Source organism: Macaca mulatta, chromosome 9 (genome assembly GCF_049350105.2).
Source record: "Macaca mulatta isolate MMU2019108-1 chromosome 9, T2T-MMU8v2.0, whole genome shotgun sequence".
Lineage (NCBI taxonomy): Eukaryota > Metazoa > Chordata > Mammalia > Primates > Cercopithecidae > Macaca > Macaca mulatta.
Window position 1 is genome coordinate 131,477,318 of NC_133414.1, and position 14,366 is coordinate 131,491,683.

Genomic DNA, 14,366 nt, shown 5'->3' on the forward strand with positions numbered 1-14,366 from the left:
TGTGTGTGCTTGCTCAGAAAATGGGCCCATTGATCTTTATTTGAGGTGAAGAAAAAAATCTAAAAAGATCATTACTGGTCCTTTTATTTCTCTCTAGGCTTCCAACGAGTAGTGTTTTTTTTTGCCTGGGATCCTCTCTACAGCTGGGAGAGGCTGGGAACTGAGGTGCTGACAGCTTGTGTCGGAATCGCATAGTGTTTACTGTGCTGTGAGTTTATAACAGCCTTGTTTCCATACTGACAGCAAATGCCATATGGAGAGAAAAAAAATCTGTCAGATGAACCCTTAAGGGATCACAATATGGCACACGAAATCTCAAAACTGCTTTTGGAAAAGGTGGGGGTAGAGGGGTACCTTGCTTAAATCACATAAGCAGCATGGTGCTCTCTCCCATAATTGAATAAAAATGGAATTTGACACAAGGTACTTTACTTTGGTTCTGTGTTTGTGCTGGGAAAAACTCGGCTGATTGGGAAAAGATGCAAAGGTTTGTTTTCCTCCCCTTGGGGGATTGTGTTGAGTGGGAGGCAACGGGAATGCAGGCTGTATCTGCAGGGCATTGTGCTAACAGGTGCAGGCTGCAGACCTGTCACAGGCGCTGAGACCAGGTTCCCTACTGTGGCTGATGATCACACTCATCTAGCTTGACATTTTATTACTGTCACTTGAGATCTTGTCTATTCACCCACACACACTCCTGCTGACCTCTCCAGTCTGAGTCCAACCTCCCTGCGGGCTGGGACCACATCCCTAGGTACCCCTCCCCGTCAGAACCTGGCATACACTGAGGCTAAATGCTTGTTGAAGTGGCTATTTGTGAACCATCTGTGCTGGGAGCAGTGTAGACTGCACCCACGGCTGAAGGGCAGAGTTTAGGCTGCAGTCCAGGGCTAGTTGGAGCCACAAAACCATTTGGGAGTGGGCCAAGAGGGGACTTGGCAGGTTGCTCATCCACGCTGATCCAAATACTCACTCGGGAGAGAATGAAACGTTTTAGAGTGCCTTCTTCTACATACGCTACTTAGATCTGGCGAACTCCTCCAAAAAAAACCCTGCCCTCAGGCAGGTTACCCATGAAAGAAGTGGGCCTGGCCGCGGCTCTTTCCATTCCAGGAGGCAGACAGTGGAGTGCTGAGGCCGTGTCGCCATGTCGCCGTGTCCCCGTGTCCCCGTTCAGTGAATAAATGCCTGGGAGGGAGGGGCTGCCTTCAGGGCTCCTCTCTCCGCTCAGCTCCGCTTGTATGCCGGCTGCGTCCTCCGTGGACTCTCGCTGCGTGGGGGAAGGCAGTCTCAGCAGCCCTCGGCTGAGCAGTCATCCCGAAAAGCCCTCCTGGCATCCCAGGGAACAGACAGTATCTTTCCTGGAAGTTCTGGCAAAAGCCCTGGGAGGACTCCAGGGCCCCCACGGATCACAGGCCCTGACCTGATTGGCTAGAACTGAGTCATGGCCACCCTTGAACCTGTCATCATGGCCAGAGAGAGAGGCCTCTGATTGGCTATGACTAAGTCACGTGTCTATCCGTGACCTTAGCACTGTGGTCAGGAGACAGAGGCCTTTTGATTGGCTATGACTGAGTCACGTGCCTGTCTCCGTAGCGTGGGAGGTCTCAGCTCCCTTTTTAGATTCAGAGGCATGGGTTGAATTGGTACAGACTGGGAGAAAGGAGGTTCCCTAAAGGAAAGGGAGATGGAACAGACCAATGATCACATCCATAACGATGAGAAATGGGGTTTATTAATGTGCCAGCATCTGGTTTGAGTGCTTTCTATGTATTGTCTTATTCATTCCTCAGGACGGTCCTAGGAGTTAGGTCCGCTCACCGTCCCCAGTTTACAAACTAGACAAGTGAGGGGCAGTGTCAAGCCTCTTGCCCCAGGTTACACAGGCAGTGAGCAATGGGCTGGGATTTAAACCAAGATGGTTTCGCTCTGGAGCCCACACTCACACTCACACTCACAGCTACCACGAGATCCTCCCTGCGGGCAAGCCTTAGCTTTACATCCTATGGATAAGCATTTTGAGACTAAGAATCCAAGTGTGCTAGCGCAGTGGTTGTGTTCATATCCCCTTGTTGCCTGGCATATCTCAAGAGAAATCCTTTCTAGGGGGCTGGTATCTTACCTCCTTTACACCAAGTAGACTGTAGTCATCCCTTTCCCCCAAGTTGCTCTCCTTCCCAGGCTCTATCGCCCTCTTCCCAGTTTCCCATGAACTCATCCGACTGTGTCCTGTGCAGCTGCAAAATCGATGGCCTAGTGTTCGGTGCTCCAGAGAGCCCGAGGCGGCATGTTTCAGTGGTTCCTTCGAGTATCTTCCGGGCCAGAGAGAACTTCTCGGAGAGGCTTTAGCATCACTGCAGGAAGAACCAAAAGGGAAGGGGCCCCCATCCCAACTACAGCATGCCCTTCTGGTTTTCAGAGAACACAGAGGCCCAGAGAGGGCAAGTGAATGGTTTGAAGTAACACAGCAAATTGTTGGCTAGCACCGTGGTCTCTGGGCCTCTTGGTGGGAGTCTTGCAGTATTTGCTCTTTCGAATCCTCTTGGCTATTGAGTGGGTAAGTGCGGGTGACTTCCTGTCTCCGTGCCTTTAGTGCCTAACTGGAAAAGGCAGGGTTTTCATAATTTGAAGCGTCCTAAGACTGGGCTTTTCTCCAGTTGGGCAAAAATGATTTTTTAAAAATGTATCCATTAGGATGCTTTGAATTACAAGTAATTTCTAAAAATGTTCAAACTGCCCTAAACAAGGAGAATGTGTTGTCTCATAAATCAGCTTTTCAGATGTGGTTTGAGCTACAGGCATGGTTTGATCCAGAGATTCATGACATCACCAGGGCACCAACACTACTTCCTGTAATTTCCCAGCTCTCACCTCCTTGATGTGTCAGCCTCATCCTCATAGCGGCTTCTCTTGCAGTGTCAAGAACACTGTTGCAGCACCTGGCCTCACACCCACTCACCATGACCTCCAGAGGAAGAGAGCGCCTCTGCTCCAGTGTTTCCAAGCAGTCTGCGGTCCACTCTGATTCAACTGGCTTACATTACAGGCCTGCAGTCACTGTACTCAGAGAATGTGATGTGCTTAATGGCCACCAAGGAGATGGAATCACAGTCCCCAGAACTGCTGGCATGTCCATACAGAAATCAGAGCATTGGACCGGGGGCGTGGAGTGGGGAGTGGAGGCTGGGTCGTCACTGGTGCCTTCTTCTACACTGACATCTCTCTGAGTCTTCAGAGACCATGAAATGAAGAAGGGGTTCTGAGAGTTTGCCAGTCACCTTACTCCATCCATCTGGGGCTCTGAGCCCAGGTGAGGGAATGACAGGAAGGCCCTGCCTGGCCTTCTCCTGGGTCTCATCACATTCTTCTTTTCTTGTCTCCAGACAGAGATTACTGCAGTTTATGTGACAAGCAGCCAATCGGGAGGCTGCTTTTCCGGCAGTTTTGTGAAACCAGGCCTGGGCTGGAGTGTTACATTCAGTTCCTGGACTCCGTGGTAAGTTCCTGCTCCTGTGGTCGTGTGGTCCTCTGTGATCAGTGATTGTTTTGGCTCAAAGGAAAAGATAGACCTCATGGTTTAGAAGAGTGCTTACAAAACTCCCACTACAGACTTTGATTAGGAATGCAAAATTGTCTCAGGATCTAAACTCATGGGTGACCTTGGGTGGGCCCCTTCCCTTCTGGACCTTAGTTGCTGTTGCTATAAAGTGGAGCCCTATCAGCTCTTTGATTCTGGAAGTCTGGGTTATTATGGGAGGCAGGGCCTGGGGAAGTTAGGCCTAGCTCTTGGATCTGGTGGCCCCTTCCTCCAGCTGAGAACCCATTTTATAGAATTCCACAGCTTTTGTGAGTTTGTACAATTGTTTATTGTCAGCTTCCCCATTAGAATGCAAGCTCCCTGAGGGCAGGACCCTAGGCTGGCATCCTGTTCACACCTGCCTCATGCAGTGCCCAGCATCTATGGGCACTCAATAAATGTCAAATGAAGCGCATGGCTGTCAAGCCGGTCTGACTGCCAATGGCTCCACTGGGCTCTGGCATGGATGACATGCCTGACACCATGGAGGCTTCCTTCGGATGTGCTTGTTATGCATTTGTTTAACAAATGTTGATTGATTGCATGGGTTTTTAAGACAGGTTGTGGGAATAGTCAGGAGTTCCTCCGCACCTGCCCAGGAAGCCTGGGCACCTTGGTTCAGCCAACTGCCCTTGGGTTTTTATCCGAGGAAGGAGGACAAGAGGGGAGAAGAAGGAATGGGGAGCGGTCATGAAGGGTGTGAAGTCATCCAGGCCCCTCCCCTCTCCCCCAGGTGCAGGGGCTAAGAGGCTGCTGTTTCCTAAAAGCCCTCATGCCACCATTGGCTGCTGCCATCCCGACCTCTATCTCAGTTTGGGGGACAACCCTTTAAGATTTCAAGTCTCTGTATCTGCTTCAGGATCTCAATGTGCATCTCTAGACTCACAAACCAAATTGCCCACTGGACATCTCCACTGAAGTCACAAAGGCCGCCTTAAAGTCAGTAAGTCCCAAATGCACTCAGCACTTTCTCCCAGGACCCCAAAGCTACCAGCCCTGAGACATTACCTGTTCCAGTGACCAGCACCCTACAGTCACCCGAGACTGAAATCTTTGCACTCTTTAATGCCTTCCCCTCCTCATCCTTCCCCAACCTGATCAAGGCTCATGTGCTTGGCTCCTTGACCCTGCCCAGGCCAGCTCCCTCCCCTCCGCAGGCTCTGCCTTGGGCTTAGGGGAGGCTCTGCCTTGGGCTTCGGGCAGATTCTTGGCGCCTCTTGTATGAGTGATTACAGTAGTTTTCAATCTTGGCTGGGCATTAGAAACACCTGGGGAGCCTTAAAAACACACCAGAGCCTGAGCTGAAGCCCAGACCAATTAATGTGAATCTCTGGAGGTGGGGCCTAGTATTTTTATAACTTTTTATTATGGAAAATTTCAAGCTATAAAAAGTAAAGTCTACAGAATAGTGTAATGAACCCCCAGGCACCCTTCACCCCACCTCAACAATTATGAACTCATGGCCAATCTTCTTTCATCCATTCCTCCATCCTCCACTCTGTAACATTTTGTAGCAAATTTCATATATTATCTCATCTGTGAACTTTTCAATATGTATCTCTGAATAAGAGCTCTTTAAAAAATAGTATTATCATAGCTTTAAAAATTATTTACTATCATCAAATGTTAGTATTCAGATTTCCAGCATTCTCATACATTTTATGTGTATTTGTTTGAATTGGTCTGGATAAGGTCCACACATTGTGATCGGTTGATGTTTTCTTTACTCTAGGCTCCCCCTAAACCATCTATCCCCCTTTGTAATACATTTGTTGTTCCTACAGAAGAGCTTCCCACAGTCTGAATTTTGTATTCTTATCCCCAAGTGTCATTTAACAGGCTCCTCTATATTTCTATTTTTTTTTTTTTTTTTTTTTTTTTTTTTGAGACGGAGTCTCGCTCTGTCACCCAGGCCGGAGTGCAGTGGCGCGGTCTCAGCTCACTGCAAGCTCCGCCTCCCAGGTTCACGCCATTCTTCTGCCTCAGCCTCCCGCGTAGCTGGGACTACAGGCTCCTGCCACTGTGCCCAGCTAATTTTTTTGTATTTTTAGTAGAGACAGGGTTTCACCATGTTAGCCAGGATGATCTCGATCTCCTGACCTTGTAATGCACCTGCCTCAGCCTCCCAAAATGCTGGGACCACAGGCGTGAGCCACCGCACCTGGCCAGGATCCTCTATATTTCTTATGCATTGCTAGTTGGATGTAGAAACTTGACCAAATTCAGTTTCCCTTTTTGTGTGTGGAGTGGGATTCGACTTCCTCAGTGGTTTCATGTTCTTCCATCAGGGGGCATATACCATCTGGTTGTCTTTCTTTTTGAAATGGTAGCAGCTATTGCTAGTCTGTATGTGAATCTGTTAGTTAAAAAGGACTTGCAACATGGCAACATTCTAATTCTGCCATGCCGTCTTCATTTGCCAACAGAGGCACTTCCTTTTGATGACCATGTGGTGACCTAGTGGTAAAGTTCATAGAGGAAATGGTTGATTCTTTTCTTGCATTAATGTTTCTAAAATACCAAACTGGTTCACTACCATCCTCTAGTAGCAGTAACTAATTAGAGTTTTTAACTCATGGTTGTAGACATGTTGCATGTGTACTGCTGCACCGTAGTCATTATCCTGACTGATGCTCATGGTCTCATCCCTGGCTAGTGGGGGCATCTCCAGGTTGGCTTTGAGTCCCTGGCTGGACTCCAGCAGTTATCAGTAGTCTCCTTGCTGTCTGATATGACGCAAGGTTCTGGGCTCATCTTATACTAGATCTATTGTTTTTTGGAGGAGCTGTGATTCCTTTTACTGGGACACAGTAGTTGCAGGCCATAGTTTGGCACAAGGCTTATTACCACTAGGCTAGCCATCGATTCTAACACCTATTGGCATTTTTCACATCTCCCAGGGGTTTAGTGTGGATCCAGGGTTGGAAAGTAATGACATCTAGGATAAAGTCCAGGTTCTGAAACTGACTTACCAGATCTTCCAGCATCAGCTCCTGCCCACCTTTTCACCCTTGGCCTTCCCAGAGTCTTTCTTCAGCCCTGTGTTCTGGCCTCACTACCCACTTCTAGCATTTGTGACTTACCAGGAGAGTTCAAGCCTCTTGGCCGTAGCTCTCTCAGGCCTCCCTGCCTGAAATCCTCCCCTTTGCCTGGCAAATGCCTGCTCGTCCTTCTATCCTCTGTTCACAGAAGTCCTCCCAATCTCCCTCTTCCTGTCTCTTCTCCTGTGCCCCTCTGCTGTGGGTGCTTGCTTCTCACATGCACCTGAGCCACATTGCTGCCCCATGCTGGCAGAGGTGCATTGATGGAGAGTGCAGGCTCCAGAGATAGGATGCCAGGACATCGTGGCTCTGCCACCATCCCTTGGTGAGACCATGCATGGGCAGGTGTTGAACCCCTCGTGTACTTCGTGTCTTCATCTGTAAGTGGGGATATAGCTGTATCTGATGATGGGAGAGGTGTTAGGTAGAGACTACATGAGTGCTTACTGCTCAGAACCATGTCTGGAATAGCACTGAGGCTCAGTGAATGTAGCCATTGAGGGCTTTGTGTGCCTGTTCCTCCACTAGCCAAGCCTCTTGGTGGCACAGACGTGGCCCATGGTCTGTGAATCCTCAGCCCGCAATGCCACACCTAGCAGTTGAGTGATACTCAGATTGGGCCCAGTGGAGGTTGGTGACTTGCCTAAAGTCACAGAGCATGTGAGGGGCAGAGGTAGGCCCAGAACTCAGGTCTCCTGGCTCCCGGTCCAGGCTCCTTCCTCGGCATCATGCTGCATCTGAGGCCATGAGCATAATAAGCCAATGACATGGAATGTTTGAAGGCGAGAACTGGGATGGAAAAAGAAGAACTAGAGCAGGTTAAAGGAGGTTGGGAGTGTGGATATGGGGAGGCTGGTTGTATCATGAAGTAGGACGGTCAGCATAGGAGTCTTTGAAAAGGCAACGTTTGATTGAGGACCAGGAGGAGCTGGAGGAGTTAGTCAAGTGAATATGTGGTGAAAGGGCATTACAGGCAGGGAACAGCCAGCACAAAGGCCTGCAGACACGAGTGTCTGCAGTTGGAGGGGAGGGAGGAAGGGCAGAGGGGGTAGTAGAGAAGTTGATCATGTAGGACTTTGTGCCATCAGAGAACTTTGACTTTGAGAGAAATGAGGGAGCCACTGGAGGGTTTTTAGCAGAGCAGTGGCGTGGTCTGACTTGAGGTTTTGTTTTGTTTTGTTTTGTTTTAATGAGACAGGGTCTCACTCTGTCATCCAGGCTGGAGTGCAGGAGTGGGTTCGTAGCTCATTGCAGCCTCAACCTCCTGGGCTCAAGTGATCCTCCTGCCTTGGCCTCCCAAGTAGCTGCAAATACAGGTGTGCACCACCATGCCCATCTGTGCCTTAGGTTTTTAAATGATCCCTCTGGCTTCCATGTTGGGAGCAGGCTTTGAGGGGCAGAGGTGGGAGCAGGGAGATCTGCTAGGAGGCTATTGCAGCAGTCCAAGTGAGAACAGCTGGTGGCTCAAGCCAGCATGGTAGCCCCTGGCAGTGGTGAGAAGTGGTTGGATTTGAGACTTGTGTGGAAGGTGGAGTTAACAGTATTCTCTGATGGACTGGGGATGAGAGAAGAGTTAAGGAAGACTTCAAAGTTTTGACCTGAACAAATAGAAAGATGGATTTAGGAAAAGGCTGTGGGAAGGTCACCCTGTGGGGAAAATCAAGAGCTCCGCTTCAGGCACACATGCCTTGGGATGTCTACCAGATGCTTGAGTGGAGAAGCTCCAGGGGAGATGGGTATTCAAGTCAGGCTTCATGAGAAAGGTCTGGGCTGGAAATGGAAAATTGGGAATTGTCAACTTTTTAAAAAAAATTTTTTACTTTTGAGACACAGTCTTACTCTGTCGCCCAGATTCGAGTGCAGTGGTGTGATCTTAACTCACTGCAACCTCTGCCTCCTGAGCTCAGGTGATCCTCTTGCCTCAGCCTCCCAAGTAGCTGGGACTACAGGTACACGCCACCACGCCCGGCTAATTTTTGTATTTTTTTGTAGAGACAGAGTTTCACTATGTTGTCATGGCTGGTCTCAAACTCCTGGGCTCAAGTGATCTGCCTGCTTTGGCCTCCCAAAGTGGTGGGATTACAGGCATGAGCCTCTGTGCCCAGCCTTGGAGTTGTCAACATATATAGAGCTGGTGTTTAGAGAGCCCTGGGCTGGAGGAGCTCACCAAGGAAACAAATCCACGTGGATGGAGAAGCGTGAGGACAAAAGATGCCCCGGACCAAGCGCTGCTCCCCATTTGGAAAAGAGGAGGCAGCAGCAGCTTTGGGAGCCATCTAGAGAGTTGATGAGGCAGAGCAGGGTGAGGCTAAGCCTAGGAGCCGGTGGAATTTTCCAGCCACGTGTTTTGTTAGACACTTACAGTCAGTTTGAAAAGGGGGAAAAAAAAAATCCAGTGGATGCCCATTTTCATTCTGGTCGTGCCGTCGTTCCCTCTTTCTGGGCCTGTACCAAGAGCTGTTTTTCGGAAAGGAAATGTGAGTCTGGCTCCCTGCGTCAGCGCGTCCAATGCTCTTCACATCTGCCCTAATGAAGCTGCCACTCACGAGAGGCCGACCCCATCCCCTCTGCGTTTTCATGTGCATCCCTGGGAATTAGCGAGACTTTTTCATCGCCCATCTTGACGTCAAATGACCAGCCTCTGGAACACCTCTTTTACGCACGGAGACTTTATTGAGTTTTCCAGGGCTGGCGTAACTTCTCGTCTAAGGTCCGTTTTTTCTTCCATCCTGACTGGAACCCAGAGGAGGGAGGAGGTGGCAGTGTCCTTGGTGTTACAGTAGCGCCCCGGGTGCTGCCTGACTTGGCCAGCGCCATCCATGCCATTCCCATCTCTCTGTTGAATTTCTACCAAGTGGAGCTTTTAAAAATAACCTGTTCTCGTTGGACTCTGATGTAGTCCCTGGGAAAGGCTCCTCTCCTGCACAGTATTTTTTTTTTTTTTTTAATTTGAGACAGAGTCTCACTCTGTCACCCAGGCTGGAGTGCAGTGGCGCCATCTCAGCTCACTACAGCCTCCGCCTCTTGGGTTCAAGTGATCCTCCTGCCTCAGCCTCCTGAGTAGCTGGGATTACAGGTGCACACCACCACACCCAGCTAATTTTTGTATTTTTAGTAGAGATGGGGTTTCACCAAGTTAGCTGGGCTGGTCTTGAATTCCTGACCTCAAGTGATCTGCCCGCCTCAGCCTCTCAAAATGCTGGGATTATAGGCGTGAGCCACCGCGCCCAGCCTTCTGCACAGTCTTAATGTCTGCATTTCTCAAGTCAAGTGGAAGACTGCAGCTGTTTTTTAAAGAGAGCCCAGGTGATTTTCTGGGTAGCAGAACCGTTGGTGCATCATTTACTAGACTGCAGGGGGAGTTCGGCCTTTTGTGTTGGTTGTCAAGGGTCTTCCAGGAACCTGAGAAAGACTTTTCTCCTGCCACTGCCAGCTGCCGTCTCAGCAAGAAATGGAATCGGTGACCTAAGCCATGACTGGGTCTGGTCTCTAGAGGGCAAAGAGCTTGCCCAGCAGGTCAGGGGACTGAAGAGGGTCTAGGCTAGTGTCAGCCCCCACAGGCCAAAGGGTCTTGGGCATCTTGGAGACTGATGGACTTCTCTCTAACCTGTTCCCCGGGAGCCTTGACCACATGCTGGCTCATTTGAAACCATCTTGTCTCCACACTTGGGTGAGACTTAATATGTTCTGGTCTCTCCTCTTTGGGATCGGAGGATGTTTGGCAGATAGAGAACCAGATCCACCCAGTGCATATTTATGGGGCGGCTCCCGTGTGCCAGGCTCTGTTCCAGCAGTTGGGAGAACACAGTGAACAGGGGAACTAAGTTCCTGCCCTTGTGCAGCTTGCTTTCTGGTTAAATGAAAGATTAAAAAAAATTAAGATTTTTTTTCCCCAAGAGATGGAGTCTCACTCTATTGCCCAGGCTGGAGTGTGATGGTGTGATCATAGCTTACCGTAGCCTCAAACTCCTGGACCCAAAGTGAATCCTCCCACCTCAGCCTCCTAAGTAGCTGGGACTACAGGCGCAGGCCACCATGCCTGGCTAATTAAATACATTTTTTTTTTAGGAGATGGGGTTTCACTGTATTGCCCAGGCTGGTCTTGAACTCCTGGCCTTAAGTGATCCTTCCACCTTGGCTTCCCAAAGTGCTGGATTACAGGCATGAGCCACTGCACCTGGCCAAGGAAAATTTGGAAGTGAATTAAGCAGCACCAGCTACAAGTTAAAATATCTGTTCAGTGTTAGCTTTGGGTTTTTTGTTGTTGTTGTTCTTTTTTGAGACAGAGTCTTACTCTTTTGCCCAGGCTGCATGCAGTACAGTGGGGCGACCTCAGCTCACTGCAACCTCCACCTCCTGGGTTCAAGTGATTCTCGTGCCTCAGCCACCATAGTAGCTGGGATTACAGGCAGGCGCCACCACGCCCAGCTAATTTTTGTACTTTTGGTAGAGACGGTGTTTCAGCAGGTTGGCCAGGCTGGTCTTGAGCTCCTGACCTCAAGTGATCTGCCCACATTGGCTTCCCAAAGTGCTGGGATTACAGGCGTGAGCCACTGAGGCCCACGCAGTATTAGTTCACCTCAAAACATAGTGGCTTGAAATAACAGTCAATCTTTATTACATGATGGTTTTGTGGGTCAGGAATTTGGGCATGGCTTCACGAGGTGCTGTTAGCTCAAGGTCTCTCATGAGGTGAGATGTCAAGAAGTTGGCTGGGCTGCAGTCGTCTAAAGGCTTGACCGTGGCCAGAGGATCTGCATCCACAGTTATTCACATGCCTGGCAGGTTGGCGCTGGCTGTTGGGAGGAGGGAGCCTCTCCGTGGGATTGCTTGAGTACCCTCACAACATGGCTGGCTTTCTCCGGAGCAAGCAATCCAAGAGAGCACGGTAGGAGCTGCAGTGCCCTCTATGACCTAGCCTTAGAGCATGCACACTATTTCCCTAATATCATACTGGTGGCACTGGTTAGCCCTGTTTCACATTGAAAGAGACTTTCCAAGGGCATGAATAACGAGGCAAGGATTATTGAAGGCCACCTTGGAGGCAGGCAACTACAAATATGAGGTTACAACAAATGAAATCTCATATAGGAAATGCTAAGAGACCTTCCTAGCTGCTAATTAGCCTAGACTATAGGAGATGACGTAAAATTAGTGGGCTGTCACCTGTCACCTCTGCCTGATCATTTGAAATTTTACTGTGAAATGATCCACTCTGCCTCACCGGGGGCTAAGTATTCTGCTTCTGTTGTTTATGAGAATTCAGTATTTGTCTTCGTCTTTCTCTCACTGGTGTGATCCTCCAAAATGGGGAGAGTGGAGGGTGCTTATAGTTTTTCAGATGCACATAGAGACTGTCAGAACAGCTAGGAAGCCGGACCCCAGGAGCAGGGCTATCTTGAAAAAGTGCCACTTCTAAAATGGGTTTATATAGTGCACGTCTGTGGGATCATCCAGTCTCCTGGGTGCCCCACCCCTATTCCCAAATGACGTGGCTGTTCTAGAAGCTGCCATGTTCTTAATGATGTCACCCCCAAGCTGCAGTTGACTGGAGCAGGAGGGAGTCTGTGAGCCAAGGCGGGCCAACAAATCCTTTCCCTGGAATTGATGACCTCAAGGGGAAGTTCTTCCCTGCTAGAGAAAGCTTAACATAAAAACCCTGGGAACTGGAAACTGCCATGTTTCCTACACTGGAACAAGCCAGTCAGCACCCAGAGATCGTGAGAACACACACACACCCCCAACACACAGATGATGGGGGCTCCAGAAGTGCTTGTGTCCCTGGTTTCTGGGCTCTGGGCCCAGCTGGTTCAGCCCATCCTCAGATTCCAGGAGCCAGGAGCTTCCAGTTTTGTTGAACTAGGTTATGCTTGGATTCTTTTCACTTAGAACAAAAAGAGTAATGGGGAAAGTTAAAGACTTTTCCTTGTAGCCTTTGGATCCTTGGTTGGATGTGGGGACAGAGAAACAATTCTGAGAGGGAAGGAGGAAAAGCAGCTGGTGGGGGCAAGGATGGGGGCAGCCACTCAGGGCTGAGCTCTTAGGAGACGAGTGATGGGGCAGACAGGAAGCGGGATGGGACAGCCCCTCTGTATTAGTCCGTTTTCAGGCTGCTGATAAAGACATACCCAAGACTGGGCAGTTTACAGAAGAAAGAGGTTTAACGGACTCACAATTCCACGTGGCTGGGGAGGCCTCACAGTCATAATGGAAGGCGAAAGTCACGTCTCACATGGCGGGAGACAAGAGAAGACAGCATGTGCAGTGGAACTGCCCTTTATAAAACCATCAGATCGGGCCGGGCACGGTGGTTCACACCTGTAACCCCAGCACTTTGGGAGGCCAAGATGGGTGGATCACAAGGTCAGGAGTTCAAGACCAGCCTGGCCAATATGGTGAAACGCCATCTCTACTAAAAATACAAAAATTAGCTGGGCACAGTGGCATGCGCCTGTAGTCCCAGCTACTTGGGAGACTGAGACAGGAGAATCACTTGAACCCAGGAGGCAGAGGTTGCAGTGAGCCGAGATCGTACTGCTGCACTCCAGCCTGGGTAACGGAGCAAGACTCCATCTCAAAATCTCAAAAAACAAACAAAATATCAGATCTCGTGAGACTTACTCACTGTCCTGAGAACAGTACCGGAAAGACCCACCTCGTGATCCAGTTACCTCCCACCACCGGGTCCTTCCCGCAACACATGAGAATTGTGAGTGCTACAATTCATGATGAGATCTGGGTGGGGACACAGCCAAACCATGTCACCCTCTGCCACTGGGGAGCTTATCACTTCCCCTGAGAGGGGTGCACGTGTCCCCTCCCTCTGAGAGAGGCGAGCCTGTCCCGTCCAACATGTGGAGAGATGCAGCCCCCTTCCCTCCTGTCTTCTATTCAGTGTTTGCCTCTGGCCAGGCCACGATTCACAAGCTGGTGGCTGTGGTACCTCAGGAAATCTGGGGTCACTCCTACCACTTTCATTCTCCACCCAACATGGACAGGAGTCCATTCTTCCCTCCCTTCTCTGGTTCCATCCCATCTGTTGCCCTAAGTTGGGCCAGTGAATCCCTCCTGACTGAGGCCTGAGAGGGCCTCAGATGGGAGCCAGAGATTACAGAACACTTGGCCAGGGCGGGCACAGGCTTCGGGGTTGACCAGGTCTGTCTGACCCTGGGGCCCCTGGGGGACGCACCCTTCATGCACTGCTCGCCATTCTCACTGAGGAGCAGAAAGGAAGCAAGGCCAGTGCCCACCCGTCTGAAGCACCCTGCAGGGCATCAGCCAGGTCCTGGCAGAAAACGGATGGCCAGCCCCATGTGTGAATGGAGGAATTTAACGAGGGCCTATTTGCAAAGCGTGGGCAGGGGAGGGAAATCCGTAGCTGCTGATGCAGCATCCCTGAGCCTCCACCACCCGCTGACCTGCAGGGCCAAGGGAAGGGACTGATGCGGGATCGTGGGAGAAGGCTGCCCACAGGGGTTGGGCCTGGATAACAGGGTCCAGGAGCCTGCGGTGCCCAGGCGGGGACAGAGCCAGCAGAAAACCACCCCACAGCAGGGTGGGAGAGGGCTAGAGGAGCTCTGGAGGGGCGGCCCACGTGGTCAGCACAGATGAGAAGCTGGGGCCGTGGGGTGGATCCCGGTGTTTCTCCGGCGGGGTGCATGGTGAACATTGTGCTGACCAGGCCTGTCACTTGTCCCTGCCTCAAGGACTCTGGAAAAGCTGACCACATCGATAATTACAGAAGCTGG

At 50.4% G+C, this 14,366-nt stretch overlaps 1 protein-coding gene across 7 annotated transcripts in view; it reads left to right on the top strand.

Moving 5' to 3' along the window:
* Positions 1 to 14,366, top strand: part of GRK5 (G protein-coupled receptor kinase 5) — a 253,439-nt gene that overhangs the window by 171,315 nt on the left and 67,758 nt on the right. For 5 of the 7 annotated variants that reach the window (XM_077947626.1, XM_077947627.1, XM_015148304.3 and 2 more), the window contains one exon: positions 3,384 to 3,496. In XM_077947626.1, the coding sequence (XP_077803752.1) occupies positions 3,384 to 3,496 (113 nt within the window). Of the gene's footprint in view, positions 1 to 3,383; positions 3,497 to 3,612; positions 4,521 to 14,366 lie in introns of those variants that run through there. The other 2 variants (XM_077947633.1, XM_077947631.1) reach the window with 1 other exon arrangement.